The 18,026-nt window shown below is 41.2% G+C and overlaps 3 protein-coding genes across 3 annotated transcripts in view; all 3 read left to right on the forward strand.

The window, feature by feature from the left end:
* The first annotated feature begins 288 nt into the window (after positions 1-288).
* Positions 289-4,652, forward strand: LOC132858645 (zinc finger protein 135-like). Its single transcript, XM_060889016.1, has 2 exons — positions 289-515; positions 2,064-4,652. Exons 1-2 carry the CDS (start codon positions 386-388, stop codon positions 3,161-3,163), a joined length of 1,230 nt encoding a protein of 409 aa, XP_060744999.1. The 5' UTR covers positions 289-385; the 3' UTR covers positions 3,164-4,652.
* A 1,614-nt stretch (positions 4,653-6,266) lies between these two features.
* si:zfos-932h1.3 (zinc finger protein 23) lies at positions 6,267-15,027 on the forward strand. The gene is made up of 9 exons (XM_060889013.1): positions 6,267-6,422; positions 7,228-7,430; positions 7,534-7,632; positions 7,751-7,846; positions 7,926-8,036; positions 9,000-9,141; positions 11,647-12,379; positions 12,481-12,509; positions 13,285-15,027. Exons 1-9 carry the CDS (start codon positions 6,371-6,373, stop codon positions 14,667-14,669), a joined length of 2,850 nt encoding a protein of 949 aa, XP_060744996.1. The 5' UTR covers positions 6,267-6,370; the 3' UTR covers positions 14,670-15,027.
* A 572-nt stretch (positions 15,028-15,599) lies between these two features.
* Positions 15,600-18,026, forward strand: part of si:dkey-14k9.3 (C2H2-type zinc finger protein) — a 10,946-nt gene continuing 8,519 nt past the window's right edge. Inside the window, exons 1-2 of the mRNA XM_060889014.1 lie at positions 15,600-15,897; positions 17,657-17,856. Of these exons, the coding sequence (XP_060744997.1) occupies positions 15,858-15,897; positions 17,657-17,856 (240 nt within the window). The 5' untranslated portion in view covers positions 15,600-15,857. The remainder of the gene's footprint in view (positions 15,898-17,656; positions 17,857-18,026) is intronic.

Genomic DNA, 18,026 nt, shown 5'->3' on the forward strand with positions numbered 1-18,026 from the left:
CTAGAGACAGTAAAGCATATGCTGTTAGACTGTAAAAAGTATGAAGAAGATAGGGCAGAGTTAATGGCACGCGTGGATGGACAAAGCATGACACTTGAACATTTATTAGGTAAAGCGTCTATGGTAATACACAATTTAGTGATTTTGTTTTTGAAAAATACTGGGTTAAGTGAAAGAATCTAATTTTTTTTTTAATTAATTAATTAATTAATTAATTTGTTTATTTGTTTATTTGTTTATTTTTCTTTCTCTCCTCCCTTTGTCCTTTGATGTCATTCTACTGCCCACACTCCAGTCTAGTAGGTGGCGGTAATACACCTTTAAGCTGAGTTGCCAACCGCCATAAAACTCAAAAGAAGAAGAAGAAGAAGAAGATTGTTGTACAATGTTGCGGTCTGTCGTGTCTTTCCTGGATGATAAAAGAGGTGTAAAAGAGGAGTGTGGAGATGATCGCATCACTGAGTGCACGGTAAAAACCGAGGAATATGAAACCAGCGTAGATGCAACAAACGAAGGTGAGTAAAAGAATAATAACAAACGATATAAACACCGTGGGCTGATAACGAGCTGTGGTCGTTCTGTCTGTCCAGGTGAAAGCACTAGAGATGAATGAATCACTGTTGTTTTAAAGTGTTATTAGACTAAATCAGAGGCCCAACATCACAACGCTTCTCCATCATCTCAAACTTCAGCAGCTAATAAAGTATAGAGTCAGTTTCTTATTGTTTTATTTATATATATTTCTATGCCAGCAAATTCAGTTAAGACTTTAGAAATAACCAGTAACCCAAACATATTAACATAGCATTGTACATACAGGTTAAAATGACTCACGTTTCTATGTTAAAGTACAGTCAACACCAGGATTAGTAACACCTATAGGTAAGGATATAGTTCAGATTATAAAAGAAGTAGCTGCAAAAACTTCATGAAATAACTGAAAATATCTGAGAGAAATATTCTTATTTGGTATACACTGTAAAGCCAAAAGTATATGATAACCGCTGCATCGCAGGTGCATCACAGGTGCGTCACCGCTGCTTGCAGGTGCGTCACCGCTGCTTGCAGGTGCGTCACCGCTGCTTGCAGGTGCGTCACCGCTGCTTGCAGGTGCTTCACCGCTGCTTGCAGGTGCTTCACCGCTGCTTGCAGGTGCTTCACCGCTGCTTGCAGGTGCTTCACCGCTGCTTGCAGGTGCTTCACCGCTGCTTGCAGGTGCGTCACCGCTGCTTGCAGGTGCGTCACCGCTGCTGACAGGTGCATCAAATCAAGCACATAGCCAGGACTGGGTCATACTGAAAAGTTCATTGATTCATAAAATAGTGGTGTCATAATTCAATTCAATTCAATTCAAGTTTATTTGTATAGCGCTTTTTACAATGGACATTGTCTCAAAGCAGCTTTACAGAACATAAACATAGAACAGAAGATAAACATAAGGAGTAATATTTAATATAATAAAAATTAAAAATATATATAGTTCACAGTGTGTATGTATGTATGTATGTATGTATATGTATTTATCCCCAATGAGCAAGTCTGAGGTGACTCAGGCAGCAGTGGCAAGGAAAAACTCCCTTAATTGGTAATAAGACACTAATGTGTCATAAGACACATCAGTTTGTAACATCTCTGCCCTGCTTAGTCACTGAACTCATATCTCTGAGCAACAAGACTCTACAACGAAGCTGTAGAGTGGACAAACATACTGAGCGCTGAAAAGCATAGCATGTTGAAAGTCTCTTATCCTCTGTTGTATCACTCACTACAGAGGTCCAAAATGCCTCTGGAAGCATCATCAGTATATGGTTTCCATGGGCAAATATAGCTAAACAGATGCCTAAGATAACCGTACACAATGCCAATATAAATAATATAATATAATTTTTATAGAGTTTCTGTTATATTTTGTTCTTATCAATTTTTCTGGGTGACAATAATTTTGATGTGTAGGATTTTAAGGGTAAATTAATTTTTAAAAGTTTTTAACTACTGCATTAGTTAATATTCAATTTCTTAATGTATTAAATACAGAATATTTAATATCACTGTCTCTATTTTAGGTATGGCTGTGAAGCTAAAGGAGGAAGATGAGGAGCAAAAGGTATCAGAGGAAACACCAGAAATCACAGAGTATAATGAAGAAAGCAGTAATCAGAGCTTTCACCGAGTCTTGGTTTTTACGCAGGCAAGCAACAAAGAGAAGACCACCAACAGTCATTTGTTCCACTGCCCTCAGTGTGAGAAGACGTTTGCTAAAATACAGTTTTTAAAAACCCACCTAAGAGTCCATACGGGAGAGAAGCCTTACGGGTGCTCACATTGCGGACGGAGGTTTTCTCATCTAGCGTCTTTAACAGGTCACCGGAGAACACATACAGGAGAGAAACCGTATCAATGCTTTCAGTGTGGAAAGAGGTTCGCTCTTTCAGGCTCTTTAAAATTGCATGAGAGGATCCACACAGGTGAGAAGCCCTACCAGTGCCTTCAGTGTGGGAAGAGCTTTTCTAGACATGCGTTTCTAAAAAAACACCAGCGTATGCATTCTGGAGAGAAGCCCTTCTGTTGCCTTGAGTGCGGCAAACGGTTTTCCCATCCGAGCTCCCTAAAGGATCACGAAGGCTCACATACCGGCGGTAAGCCGTACAGTTGTTCCGAATGCGGAAGGCAGTTTTCTCACCCGAGCTCTCTCAAAGTTCACGAGAGGATACATAGCGGCGAGAAGCCTTACCACTGCACTCAATGTGGGAAGAACTTCTCCCATCTCACATCGCTGAAAATTCACGTTCGGATACATACCGGAGAGAGGCCGTACCAGTGCTCCCAGTGTGGGAAGGGTTTCTCTCACGCAGGCTTATTAAAGGGTCATGAGAGGATACATACCGGGGAAAAGCCGTACCATTGCACACAGTGTGAGAAGAGTTTCACACAGTCGAGTGCGTTAAAAGTTCACCAGAGGATCCACACCGGAGAGAAGCCTTACTGCTGTTCGGAATGCGACAAGTGTTTTTCTCATCCGGGGTCTTTAAAAATTCACCAAAGGAAGCACACTGGAGAGAAGCCTTATCAGTGTGAACAGTGCGGCAAAAGTTTTTACAGATCGTGGTACTTAAAAGTACATCAGAGAATACATACTGAAGAAAAGGACATTAGTTCTAGCTGAATGTATTTTTTTATGGTTAACATAGACTTTTATTTATAAACTCCATGACTGCTGCTGTGAAGAGAGATTTTATGCTGTTTAAAGCTGGGTTGGTTGATAAAATCAGATCAATGTTGGAGGTAATATGTGAGCATCATTACTGCACCACTGAATGTATTTGATGTATCTTGGCGAGCCACAACATGAGGTCTTCAACTCATTTAGCTGTAAAAAAATAATATATTTTGGCCAGCACATGCCAAATTAAAATATACACATGTCCTCTATTAATTTGGAAATACATAATGATTCTAGAAAATATTGTAAGTATATTACAAAGGAAATACAGTGCTTTGCAAAAGTATTCAGGCTCCTGACCAATTCTATATCAGTGTCATTTTCAATTTTAAGTTCAACTGTTTTCAAATAAGTTATTGTTGGTTCACATTGGGGGGGCACAGTGGCTTAGTGGTTAGCACGTTCGCCTCACACCTCCAGGGTTGGGGGTTCGATTCCCGCTTCCACCTTGTGTGTGTGGAGTTTGCATGTTCTCCCCGTGCCTCGGGGGTTTCCTCCCCCGGTCCAAAGACATGCATGGTAGGTTGATTGGCATCTCTGGAAAAATTGTCTGTAGTGTGTGATTGCGTGAGTGAATGAGAGTGTGTGTGCGCCCTGTGATGGGTTGGCACTCCGTCCAGGGTGTATCCTGCCTTGATGCCCGATGACGCCTGAGATAGGCACAGGCTGCCCGTGACCCGAGGTAGTTCGGATAAGCGGTAGAAAATGAATGAATGAATGGTTCACATTGTTGGCATTGTAAAATATTATGTTTGCGTAAGTGTTCAGTCCTCGCACATTGATATATTTGGTTGAGTTACCTTTTACTGCAATACAGCTTTAAGTCTTTAAGCCTTGTTTTATTTCTGCTCATTTTTAAGGTCTCTATACAGATTATTTAAAAAATAATAAATCAGATTGCATAATAAGTAATAAAAGCAGAAGAGGGAAATTGAGGATTTTTCTTACAGTCTGGATACTGAATATGTTGAAATGTATTTAAAAAAAGAATTAAATAAATAACAAAATAAAAGACTCCAGTCTGAGCATAAGAGTGAATACGTGTACATTTGTTTAGGATTTTCTATAACGTTTTTAAATCACATTTATTGTTACACGAGTTCTATCATAAGTAACACAGTATAAAGTCTGGAACTAATGATGGTTTAAGTACTTCATTTGTTTATAGTTAGGTTTGTAGTTGTGTCTTTCTGCTGCAGGCAAACATATTTCCTCCCTCGTTGTTCGACAACCTTTCTGACGCAAAAGAAACACTCTCCTCTTCTGGAAAGGTGCACTCTGAATCGATCGAGTGCATGAATAATAGGCTTTCATGATATTTTAAAGTATATTGTGCATTATTATTGTTCGATATCACCCAGGCCTGAATGTTGAAACACTTTGTGTACATCTTGTGTACATGTACAAGTTCTAATAAAACCTTATGACTATTTTTATTTATTTATTTTTTTTGCATCAGGATGAAAATTGACTCGTTTCTAAGTGATCACTTATCCACGTAGTATAACCACAGGATGGCGTACTTTTTTTTTTACACTGTTCATTACCAAATATTTGACCTAAAATAAACAATCTTTAGAATTCTTTATTTCTAGAAACCAGCATAGATATTGTCATATCATACCACTGAACTAAAGTTCTGCTTTTACATGTTCTTTCACAAATCTGATTAGAGAAATAAGCCATTTAGTTTAGAGCACCTACAACTTTGTAACATGGAACACATCGCTTTTAATGTTTACATTTGTATGCAATAATGTGTTTATTTAGTGTTTAATGTAAATAGTGTCATCTCGTTCATATATACTATTTTTTAACTATAAAACTGGACTGATGAGTGGAAGGCTTTGGTTTGTAAAGAATTCTTTTACATGTTGTATATTTGTGCACATGCTTCGTTTTTTAATATCTGGTTGTTTATAACAGTATAACAGAAAGCGGTTCTACTTACAACTCTTTTCATATGGAAACAGTTGAAAAAATAAGCATGCAAAATGGGGTATAACCAGTATAACAGCAAGAGTACACACACACACACAAATCTACAGTGGCAGTAGATAAAGGTACATTCTGTGTTAATAACAAATTTGATAAATGGCTATCATAATGTTTCACAGCCTCTTTAAAATTACTAATAAGCATTAAACCAATAGAGCAAGAACAAAGCAGACCAGTGAATTTGAAATGTCACTAAGGGCTTTAAAGACAAGCCTGACACTGGATCCTGGTTTAAAACCAGTCTGATGTGGACCCTTCTTCAATTAGCACTGTAAAAGTTAAAATGTGATGAAGTTTTTCTGATTTTCAGACCAATACTCAGTGAACTGTAAAGGAAATTTGACAGCCTTCTTCAACACAAATGTATTTTTATGTGCATAATCCAACTGTTAAAATTTTAGACCATTTATTAAAGCCATCGAGAGTTTATACATGAACATGGGTTTATACATGGGTTTAAGACTTTACGGACTGTATGTATAACCACACAACTAAAAGGTCTGAAGTGTAACTAATTGAGAAAGACTGTAGCTTGTAAAATAAGCCAAAACAACAGTACAGTAGACGAACGATCACAACAGAGGTGCTTCAGGGTTTTCGTTTCCTTCCAACTTTTATGCATCATGTGTAAAGCAGATGCTGTGGTCTACACCTTCAGTGTCATATGGAATCTAACAAACTTCCCCTTACACCATCATAAGGTGGCAATTCGAGCTGTAATTGAAAGCGTTATTCGATAAGACTTACACCTTCTGTTTTGAAACCCCGTTTTGTTTAGCAATCACACGAGAAGAAGGTTAAAGTTTAATGATTAATCAACAAAAGGTGTAAAAGATGTCTATAATTTTGCATTGCATTCAGGCAAAATAATACTTTTGTGCGACTTTTAATTTGATATCACTTGCTTTCCATGTAGAGTAACATTGATATTGGCTTGTGCTCGAATTTCTGCATTATACACACGGCGAAATGAGATTTCTGCAGTTTATTTAGTGTGCTAAAAGGAGGTACTGGGTATTCAGCCATTTTTACCAGCTCATGTCGTGCTCTTATTTTGAAATGTTCAGACCGGAAGTTTTTTTCCTCGCACTGCGCTTACACTGTAAACCGTGTTAGCAGGCTAATGTTAATCTATACCTTAATATCACGTTAATGAATGAATTTGCAATGGATAAACAGCAGGTACCAAAACGGGAAGACCAAGGTATATAAATATATATGTGGTATTTATGGCTTCTCTGCTTGTTAAGCACACTAGATAGAAAAGGTGTGACCCTGGTCAGTGTTGTGGGTAATTAGCTAGGTGGCTATGTGGCTTTAGTTAGACTTCATCCAAAGCAAGTGACTACAGCTTATCTTAGAAGGTTAGCTTTGTAAACTAGTCGACTTTTTTTTTTTTTTTTTACACATGGGTGCATGAGAAGGGTAAAAAACTTTTAAGTGATGAAATTTTAGCACTCAAGTACTTTCACTGTTTGTAGTATTATATTTAAACCCAAAGAGAGAGAGAGAGAGAGAGAGAGAGAGCTAGAGAATGTGAGAGAGAGAGATTGAGAGAGAGAGGAAATGAGCAAGAAAATGAGAGAGATAGAAATAATTAAAGAGAGAGAGAATGAGAGAGAAAGAGAGAGAATGAGAGAGATATAGAGAATGAAAGACAGAGAGAGAGAGCACGAGAGAATGAGAGAGATTTAGAGAATGAGAGAGATATAGAGAATGAGAGAGATATAGAGAATGAAAGAGAGAGAGATTATGAGAGCGAGAGATAGAAAGAATGAGAGAATGAGCAAGAGAATGAGAGAGAGAGAGAATATGAGAGAGAGAGAGATAGAAAGAATGAGAGCGATAGAGAGAATATGAGAGCGAGAGAGAGAGCGAGAAATAAAGAGAATGAGAGAGAGCTGGAAATGGAAATGAATTGTAAAGTATTTTAATAGGCTTTTCTTTATATAACTTAGAAAAGTATAATAGGCATCATGGCATTTTATTTTATTGCATTTCCTGCGCAGGCTTCAGACTTCCTCTGTCCTCTGTGCGCCTGTTGGTTCCTCCTCTGCGCCTGATGTCTGCCTTTATGTGGCAGGTGCTGCAGCAGAAAAACGTAGTGCACTATGGGAAATTGGAGGAGTTTGTCTCTATGGTTACGGAGACGGTGCCACACCTGCTGAGTTACAGACAAAGAGTTCAGCTCATCCTGGGATTAAGGGCACGGGTGAGTGTGGCATTGTTGGAGGTTATGTATATAGTTCAGATTTTATTCATTCTACTTGTGTGGAAAAGAAATTCAGGTAGTCTTTAAATGAGTTTTGTTTCAGATGATCTTAGAGATGTTACGCGAGCCGGACGATGTGAAGCTTGCCCAGGTCCACTTGGACAGAATGAGACTTCCGGATATTCCAGCTGGATGCTCAGTAGTGAGTCGATTTCTGCTGCTTGTGCTTGTCCTGAGCCAAGTCTACGGCTCTGTGTCTCTTTACCGTTCAGAATGAATTCATGTCTAGCATTAATCCTGGTCTGATCTGATCTTTCCAGGACGTATATTCAGATTTGGAGCTCTCTGTGTCTAACTTCAAGGCTCTTGTTCTTGCACTGTTGAAGGATCCTGCAGAAAAGGCTTATTTCTTTCAGGTGATGAAAGACATTTACATTTAGCTCTTATTGCTGTCGGGTCTATACTCATACACTTCTTTATTACTTCTTTATAAAGGAGGTGTTTCCTGTGGAATATGGTCCACGTTACGATACTGCACTGAAGGAGCTAATGTGGGAGCTGCTGTCCTGTCTGGAGAGGCTATTCCCTGTTCCAGACCTTAAGAAGGTGCTGGTATTTTAAAGGAATTTTAAACCAGGACAAATTGTGTGATGTGCGTTTGTGGTGTGACGGTGATCAACGACGTGATGTGTGTAGGTGTCATATGTGTCGTGCGTGTGTGTCGTGTGAGTGCTTGTTGTATGTGTACGTGTGATGGTGATCAACAACATGGTGTGAAGTGTGATGACCAACGACGTGATGTGTGTGCATGCGTATCGTGCGTGTTGTGTGTGTGTTGTAATGGTGATCAACGACATGGTGTGAGGTGTGATGTATTATATAAGGTGTGTGTGTGTATGTTGTAATGGTGATCAAAGACAGGGTGTGAGGTGTGATGTATTATATAAGGTGTGTGTGTGTTGTAATGGTGATCAACGACATGGTGTGAGGTGTGATGTATTATATAAGGTGTGTGTGTGTATGTTGTAATGGTGATCAATGACATGGTGTGAGGTGTGATGTATTATATAAGGTGTGTGTGTATGTTGTAATGGTGATCAATGACATGGTGTGAGGTGTGATGTATTATATAAGGTGTGTGTGTGTGTGTGTGTGTTGTAATGATGATCAATGACATGATGTGAGGTATGATGTATTATATAAGGTGTGTGTGTGTTGTAATGGTGATCAATGACATGGTGTGAGGTGTGATGTATTATATAAGGTGTGTGTTTTGTAATGGTGATCAACGACATGGTGTGAGGTGTGATGTATTATATAAGGTGTGTGATGCTGTTACCACCTCACAATTATTTTACCATAACAGCATGCTCCAAATGATTGTATTCCTCATGCAGCACAGCGACCTGCCAATGATTCCAGTTTCTCTCAGTAAAAGATTCTTCTACTTTTTATCACTTTATAGTTACCTATCACTCACTTATACTGTGAAGTTTTAAACCTCTGTCCACCTCCTCTCTCTCTCTCACACACACACACACACCGTTAAACAAACTGAATTTCTTACAGACTTTATCTTGGCTCACTCCTGCCCCTGTTGGTCTGGATGAATGCATGCAGTCTGAACCAAAACACCTGAAAGCTCTGTTTCAGCAGCACAAAGTGATTGGCAACATGGACCAACAAAACTGGACCAAAGGTTCCACATTAGGTAACGTGTATCTTAGACCAAAGTTTCCATATTAAAGTAGAACCTCAACATGAATCTCTGTGCTGTGATTCCTGACACTCAAGTTTCATGAAGTATGTATCGACAAATACCAAATTTAATTAGAGGTATATTTCATTTTTGCTTTTATTGTTTATTTATTTAATTATATGTGCCAATGGAAGACATTTTGAAATTCTTGTCCATGGTAATTGCAAATATGCTACAGATTGAATGGAATATTACTTTTAACATTTAAAATTCACAATATGGCAAAAGTTAGTGGACCCCTGACCATCACATCCATATTTCCTTTTGAACATCTCATTCTAAATTTAGTTCTCTTTCCTGTTTGAACGCTCTCCATTCCACTCTTCTGTGAAGACTTAACACTAGATGTTGGAGTGTGTCTGTGGGGATTAGTGATCATTCAGCTACAGGAGCATTAGTGAGATCAGACACTGATGTTGGAGTGTGTCTGTGGGGATTAGTGATCATTCAGCTACAGGAGCATTAGTGAGATCAGACACTGATGTTGGAGTGTGTCTGTGGGGATTAGTGATCATTCAGCTACAGGAGCATTAGTGAGATCAGACACTGATGTTGGAGTGTGTCTGTGGGGATTAGTGATCATTCAGCTACAGGAGCATTAGTGAGATCAGACACTGATGTTGGAGTGTGTCTGTGGGGATTAGTGATCATTCAGCTACAGGAGCATTAGTGAGATCAGACACTGATGTTGGAGTGTGTCTGTGGGGATTAGTGATCATTCAGCTACAGGAGCATTAGTGAGATCAGACACTGATGTTGGAGTGTGTCTGTGGGGATTAGTGATCATTCAGCTACAGGAGCATTAGTGAGATCAGACACTGATGTTGGAGTGTGTCTGTGGGGATTAGTGATCATTCAGCTACAGGAGCATTAGTGAGATCAGACACTGATGTTGGAGTGTGTCTGTGGGGATTAGTGATCATTCAGCTACAGGAGCATTAGTGAGATCAGACACTGATGTTGGAGTGTGTCTGTGGGGATTAGTGATCATTCAGCTACAGGAGCATTAGTGAGATCAGACACTGATGTTGGAGTGTGTCTGTGGGGATTAGTGATCATTCAGCTACAGGAGCATTAGTGAGATCAGACACTGATGTTGGAGTGTGTCTGTGGGGATTAGTGATCATTCAGCTACAGCAGCATTAGTGAGATCAGACACTGATGTTGGAGTGTGTCTGTGGGGATTAGTGATCATTCAGCTACAGGAGCATTAGTGAGATCAGACACTGATGTTGGAGTGTGTCTGTGGGGATTAGTGATCATTCAGCTACAGGAGCATTAGTGAGATCAGACACTGATGTTGGAGTGTGTCTGTGGGGATTAGTGATCATTCAGCTACAGGAGCATTAGTGAGATCAGACACTGATGTTGGAGTGTGTCTGTGGGGATTAGTGATCATTCAGCTACAGGAGCATTAGTGAGATCAGACACTGATGTTGGAGTGTGTCTGTGGGGATTAGTGATCATTCAGCTACAGGAGCATTAGTGAGATCAGACACTGGTGTTGGAGTGTGTCTGTGGGGATTAGTGATCATTCAGCTACAGGCGCATTAGTGAGATCAGACACTGATGGTGGAGTGTGTCTGTGGGGATTAGTGATCATTCAGCTACAGGAGCATTAGTGAGATCAGACACTGATGTTGGAGTGTGTCTGTGGGGATTAGTGATCATTCAGCTACAGGAGCATTAGTGAGATCAGACACTGATGTTGGAGTGTGTCTGTGGGGATTAGTGATCATTCAGCTACAGGAGCATTAGTGAGATCAGACACTGATGTTGGAGTGTGTCTGTGGGGATTAGTGATCATTCAGCTACAGCAGCATTAGTGAGATCAGACACTGATGTTGGAGTGTGTCTGTGGGGATTAGTGATCATTCAGCTACAGGAGCATTAGTGAGATCAGACACTGATGTTGGAGTGTGTCTGTGGGGATTAGTGATCATTCAGCTACAGGAGCATTAGTGAGATCAGACACTGATGTTGGAGTGTGTCTGTGGGGATTAGTGATCATTCAGCTACAGGAGCATTAGTGAGATCAGACACTGATGTTGGAGTGTGTCTGTGGGGATTAGTGATCATTCAGCTACAGGAGCATTAGTGAGATCAGACACTGATGTTGGAGTGTGTCTGTGGGGATTAGTGATCATTCAGCTACAGGAGCATTAGTGAGATCAGACACTGATGGTGTAAGAGTGAGGATGTCTGGGGTTCAGTCTGTGTTCCAGTTCATCCCAAAGGTGTTCAGTGGGGTTGAGTCAGAGTCAGGGCTCTGTGCAGGACACTCCAGTTCTTCCACTCCAACATTAACACACCATGTCTGCATGGAAGTTGCAATGAAGGGAACTCTTTGTTAAATTTGTTGTGGTTTGGAGAAGATAGTCATGAGCGTGATGGTCGGGTGCACATACTGTTGGCCATTTAATTTAGGCTATTTTCTGTTATTCTTTTTACTTGCAGGTACTCTTTCTGCTACCTCCGGGGACTGTATAATTTCCTCGCTTTCTGTCCCTCCATCGACACACATGGCGGTCACTACCGAATCCGTGGTCTACCACATCCAGCCGACCACTGTGACCATCCTGAGCCAGAGTGCTCTTGGCCAGTTGGGCTCGGAGGCCATCATTGTAACTGATTACACCGAGGTTGAGTTGGGCAGTAATGAGGTGGCTGAAGAATCTGTGGACAGGTGCGTAGAGGTGCACACAGAGAACAGCTCTGTGGTGGCGGTCCTCAGCAACCAAACTGCGGTCGAAGAAGAGGAGATGATAACTGTGAGCCAGCACGTCGAACTTCCCAAAGACCCAGAAAGCAGCAGGAACAGTGAGGAAGAGAGAAATCTTTGTGAGAAATCCACACAGTGTGACATCAGAGACGGAGGTTTATCGGGTGATCTCAGGGCCGCGGGTAACGACGGTTCCATGTCAGCGTCCAAAGCTGAAGGAACTGAATCTGATGGAGAAGGATTAAATAAAGAGCTTCAGGAGAGAAAGAAAGATGCAACGCAGACTTCTGTATGTCAGAAAGATGACCAAGAAGCTAATATTGCTCTTAATCAGGAAAAGAGCTTTCCTTTAGCAGTACCATTGAGAAGAGGGCGTGGAAGACCGAGGAAGAACACAGTGGCACAGAAAGTGGTTCAGAACGGGAAACGAGGGAGACGATTCAAAGCGGAAAAGGACAAAGAGAAAATGTAAAGCAAAGACTTGTGTACATGCTACCATTGTTTTATAAATTACGTTATTAATCAAGTATTTTACTGTCTAACTTTTATTTATTTAATTGTTTTCACAGGAACAGTGAAGACACTGAAGAAACAACAGGTACATCCCAAAATGTCTAGTAGCTCTCATGTGACCTGCAGGAATAGCTTTAATTATTGCATCGTTACTTAAACACTTACACTATGCACTCGTATAGTCTATCAAGTTTAGAAAGGTAATACCATCAAAAGTTGTTTGTTTTTTTGTCACACTAACAGGAAGTATAGACCGTTTCCCAGTCGACGGTAAACGACATCAAACGTACGTAAGGTTTAGCTGCTAGATTTATTATAATACCCTACATTTTTAAAATGGTAAAAAATAAATCACAGAATGGAAACTTATTTAAAAACCATTTGTAAGATGTCTTGTTCACCCACAGTGTCAGCAGCTCCGCACTTCTCCCACTATGATAGTAGAGTGTTGAGTGCATATGTCCAGCCTTCAACACCATGTCGGGGTTTTCACACTATTCCTACTACAAAATAGAGTAGAACGGTGCATAACTATATGACTTGGGATGTCACTGTGAGAAAACATTGATGGCATTGAGTATGTGTGGTTTAACACAAATGTTATTTCTTTACCATAAGAAATAAAAATGATCAAATATTGTGTTGTTGGAAAAAAAATCTGTTCAAGGTGAATAAAAAAAACAAGGACGTGTAATTAAATGCACTAGATCATGTTTTAGATCATATCCAGTCTATATCATATTTTTTGGGAAAAAAAGAAAGCAAATAAAACAGGTGAACATTTTGAACATAAGAAAACCTGTTGCGTAGATTTTATTTTATCCACATCAACATAGTCATAGTCTTTGTGCTTCTTTCAGATGAAAAGACCACGATAGCCGAGACGGGATTCAATGGAATGGACACCACAGTCTCATCTCGTGATCTAAGCCCACCAAGACCCCAAACATCTGAAACGGCAGAAAATCCTCGCGCCCGGTACGTGTGTGACACGTGTGGTCGCAAGTTTACCCGCACGTCCGATGTCCGACGTCACCAGTTGACTCATACGGGTGAGCGTCCGTTCCGTTGTGCTCACTGTGAGAAGACGTTCCAGCATGCTTGGGATCTGACTAAACACTGCCGAAAGTTTCACGGAGAAGCCACGTTCTCTTGCCGCCTCTGTCCGAGTCAGTTCATTAATTTCCGGTCACTGACTGCCCACCACAAGAAGAGCCATGCCAGTGAGCTGCCCCACTACTGCTCCATCTGCGGCCAGGCCAGTCCCAGCGCTGCTGCTCTCGTGCAGCATCGGAAAACGCACAGCGCCACTCAACAGTACCTCTGTGAACAATGTGGCGAAGGCTTTGACACCTTATTGCAGCGCTCAGTCCACAGACAGAGCCACCGCATGCACCGCAAGTTTAAATGTCCGCAGTGTGACAAGACTTACTCGCGACAGGCCGACGTCAAGCGCCATCTGCTGAGCCATACGGGTGAGCGGCCTCATCAGTGCAACCTGTGTGGAAAAAGCTTTGCGCTGCGTGCCGGCCTTCAGAAACATCAGCTCACTCACACAGGGGAGAGGCCTTTCCCCTGCCCTCACTGTCCCAAAGCATTCAACCTGCTCTCCATTATGCGTCGACATGAGCGCATGCACACAGGAGAGCGGCCGTTCCTGTGCTCGCAGTGCGGCAAGCGCTTCCTGTCGCTCGGAGAACTCCTCAAGCATGACAAGTCCCACACGGACGCCAGGCCACACTTATGCAGTCAGTGCCAGAAAAGCTTCAAGTCCAAGCGAGCTCTGAGGGAGCACATCCTCAGCCACAGCGGCACTCGCCCATATCCCTGCAGCTACTGTGACAAAAAATTCTCCAAGCCTTTCGCTTTGAACCGCCACCATTTGATGCACACAGGCGAGAGACCATTTGCGTGCACGCACTGTGAGAAAACCTTCCTGACATCAGCGGAGTTGGCCTTGCACAAGCGCGTACACACCGGAGAACGGCCCTACATCTGCTCAGAATGCCCGTGGAAGTTTCGGAGCTCCTCGGAATTGGCGCGTCACAGGCGCACTCACGGCCAGCAGAGGGCGTACACCTGCAGCTACTGTCCCAAAATCTACACTAGCACATCCAAACTGAAAACCCATATGCGCATTCACACAGGGGAGGATAACACAAAGTGCCCTGAAGACATTAGCCATACAGTGGAGGTCCAAGAGTCCACACTGACAGAGAGTGACATGCCCGATGGCCTCTCATAATAAATATGTGCTCATGGACACATTTACTCAGTGGTCATTGATATAGCCAAGCTGAGGCTTACATTTATTCTGCAACGACGTGTAACGGATTCAACTATGTAATGTATATTAAACCGAATATTCAGAATCTAAACCAGTTACATATTTAGTCTAGTCCATCTCTTAACACTCCTGACCTTTTGTTCTATGGCTATTCTGCCCTTAACCTATTTGGTATGTAAGAATTTGTGCTGGAATAAAAGACGGTGATTTCTTCATCTGTAATTTGCACAGAATAAGTGATGGTTTATTCTTTATTTATTTTCATAATTTCTTCTTGTTTTCACTGCACAGTTCTAAATAAAGATGATAAACGTAATTATTAATCTTTGGTATAATTTGTAATTAAATACAGAGTGATTCGGAAGTGCTTTTATGTTTCGTAGTCATCCTCATGCTAGAACAAATAGAGTCTATTATATAAGTATACAGTATATAAGAATACTATTGAGCTAAAATGGTGTAAGGAGATGAGAGAGGGAGGGAACTCCTTTTGAGAGATAAGTGCTCATGAAATCTTTGGTTGTTTTTTAGCTATTTGAACAACTAGGTTAAGAGTCTTGATGCACGTCTTCCTTTGCGTCTTGGTTAAGTCGTATCGTGCCGGAGGTTCGCAGGGAGTGTGGATTTAGACACAAAGAGTTTAATATAAATTCCCCAGGTCTTAATCTGATGGTCCATCTGTAGGGATGTGCTAAGCAAAGAAGTCTGATCTGCGGAGGACACACTGCACTATTTACAGGATCTGCTGCTAACATCTTGATGTCAGCTACCAAAGCACACCTACTTTGTTATACACCTACATGTTATATCCCATCTCCTGTTTGTACACTCCAGCAAAGTAAATGCCACTAACGTCAAGTAGGGTTAAGTCAGTAGCTGCAGTTTGTTCATCTGGACGCATGATGGCGCTGTGAGAAAAACTTGGAGAAGTTTCTACAGTGTGGTTCTCGGGATTGTTCAACAGCTCCGTGGATTTCTGGTGTTTTTGGTTGGGTTTATAATTCTAAACACCGAAATTAGTCATCGTGTCCTGTTTAAGCACGGAAACCGGTGCCGTGTGAAGACGTTTGTGCATCTAAAGTAAAGCTACAAGTTTATCTGGAGAATAATAATAATAATACAGCTAGCAGCTTTAGCCTAGCTGTGATGATGGAGGTCGGAGTCTCAAGGCAGGAGGACATTAAGGGTAACTAACAGCTATTAGACAACACAAAGGATGTTTACTTCTTTTTAAAAAGTAAAGAAATACCTTTGCTGTGTTTTAGTTGGAGATGTTGGTTGTTTTTAAGTAGTTAATTGAGAAGCTAACGGAGGAAACTTTAGTCAGTGTAGCGGCTGCTCCCAAATCAACTAAAGTCAGGGTTTGTTTACTTCTTTACAAGGTAGTGCACGGTTTAGGACGCGTCCAATGAGTCTGACATCTCAGAGGAGACTCGAATGAATGAATGACTGACTGACTGACCCACTGTCTGAATGACTGAATGACTGACCCACTGTCTGAATGACTGACTGACTGACCCACTGTCTGAATGACTGACTGACTGACCCACTGTCTGAATGACTGACTGACTGACCCACTGTCTGAATGACTGACTGACTGACCCACTGTCTGAATGACTGACTGACTGACCCACTGTCTGAATGACTGACTGACTGACCCACTGTCTGAATGACTGACTGACTGACCCACTGTCTGAATGACTGACTGACTGACCCACTGTCTGAATGACTGACTGACTGACCCACTGTCTGAATGACTGACTGACTCACTGTCTGAATGACTGACTGACTGACCCACTGTCTGAATGACTGAATGACTGACTGAATGACCGACCGACCGAATGACTGACTGCCTGAATGAATGACTGAGTAACCAACTGACTGAATGAATGACTGACTGACCCACTGTCTGAATGACTGACTGACTGACCCACTGTCTGAATGACTGACTGACTGACCCACTGTCTGAATGACTGACTGACTGACTGAATGACCGACCGACCGAATGACTGACTGCCTGAATGAATGACTGAGTAACCAACTGACTGAATGAATGACTGACTGACTGACTGACCAAGTGACTGACTGACTGAATGACTGACCGACCGAATGACTGACGGACTAACTGCCTGAATGAATGAATGACTGACTGATTGGCCGACCGACTAAATGATCGAATGACTGACTGACTGGCTGAATGACTGACCGAATGACTGGCTGAATGACTGACTGACTGACCTAGAGTTTACCTAAAAAAATTGCCATTTAAAACAAGATATAAAAAATCAAGCCATGAACAAGGTGTTTCCAATATTAAAGACCTAATTATTTGAGGAAAAAAGTAATATATATATATATATATAATGTATGAGAATCTGCTAGAAAGTTGGAATCATTTCCGAATTCAGTTCACAAAATAATTTGAGAATAAATCCCTAATACTATGAAAGAATGTTGCATGTCAAAGAAAATAAAGAAATATTTAATCTTGCAGCATGTCGACACCGGACATTACTAGAATTTGAACTATAAAATGTACTGCGGTCAATCCTCCAGTGCATTATTCACCATTGGGCTTGTGTTTATTGTGTGAGTGCATATGCCATAATGCTCTGGGGACTCAATAATAATAGTAATAATAATAATAATAATATCATCATTTATCTACATGACCACACGCATGGTAATTGTGGATAGCTGTGAAGGAGACGACTGACTGCCATTTCTCCTACACTAAAGGAAACTATAGCTTCACCAAATCCTTATGGTGATTTTAACACGTGCACCATTTTGTTGTAGTATTATGGCTTTTTTCCATGAAATGTTATAACTTCATTCCTCAAAATCGTTCCAAACACCAGAGACGGCGATGGCCGCATGTTCGAAGGCAAGTCAACGTTCAAATGCGATCGTGTCAATGAAAATTCTCGTTCTCTTTATTTCAGATCCTCTTCTCCTGCCCTCTGTGCGTCTCCTGGTGCCACCTGTGCGACTCATGTCAGCAGTCCTGTGGCAGGCCATGCAGCAGCAGGATGTAATGCAGTACGGGATGCTTGCAGACTTTGTTTCGCTGGTTATTGAAGCTGTACCAGAACTCTGCAGTTCTACGCATGCAGTCCAGCTTGCTCTGGGTCTGCGAGCAAAGGTTAGTATTATTATTATTATTATTGTTATTCACATTTTAATAGATTTCAGGGTTTTGCTGATAGGTATGTGGTAAACATTAGATTTATATTTCAGAGCTGCTTCATATTTATGCGTGTGCTGTTTTGAGTGTGTTTGTCTTTTGGTGGTGTTCCAAGTCAAGTGCATTAT

The sequence above is a fragment of the Tachysurus vachellii genome, chromosome 16 (assembly GCF_030014155.1).
Source record: "Tachysurus vachellii isolate PV-2020 chromosome 16, HZAU_Pvac_v1, whole genome shotgun sequence".
In the NCBI taxonomy this organism is placed as follows: Eukaryota; Metazoa; Chordata; class Actinopteri; order Siluriformes; family Bagridae; genus Tachysurus; species Tachysurus vachellii.

What these genes read in the sequence shown, in the direction of transcription:
- si:zfos-932h1.3 (XM_060889013.1), top strand. Translation starts at nt 6,371, where the DNA reads ATGAATGAATTTGCAATGGATAAACAGCAGGTACCAAAACGGGAAGAC. An exon ending in TTCCAGCTGGATGCTCAGTA is followed by an intron (nt 7,633 to 7,750) that starts GTGAGTCGATTT and finishes TGATCTTTCCAG; the next exon opens with GACGTATATTCAGATTTGGA. An exon ending in AAAAGGCTTATTTCTTTCAG is followed by an intron (nt 7,847 to 7,925) that starts GTGATGAAAGAC and finishes TTCTTTATAAAG; the next exon opens with GAGGTGTTTCCTGTGGAATA.
- LOC132858645 (XM_060889016.1), top strand. Translation starts at nt 386, where the DNA reads ATGTTGCGGTCTGTCGTGTCTTTCCTGGATGATAAAAGAGGTGTAAAA. An exon ending in CGTAGATGCAACAAACGAAG is followed by an intron (nt 516 to 2,063) that starts GTGAGTAAAAGA and finishes TCTCTATTTTAG; the next exon opens with GTATGGCTGTGAAGCTAAAG.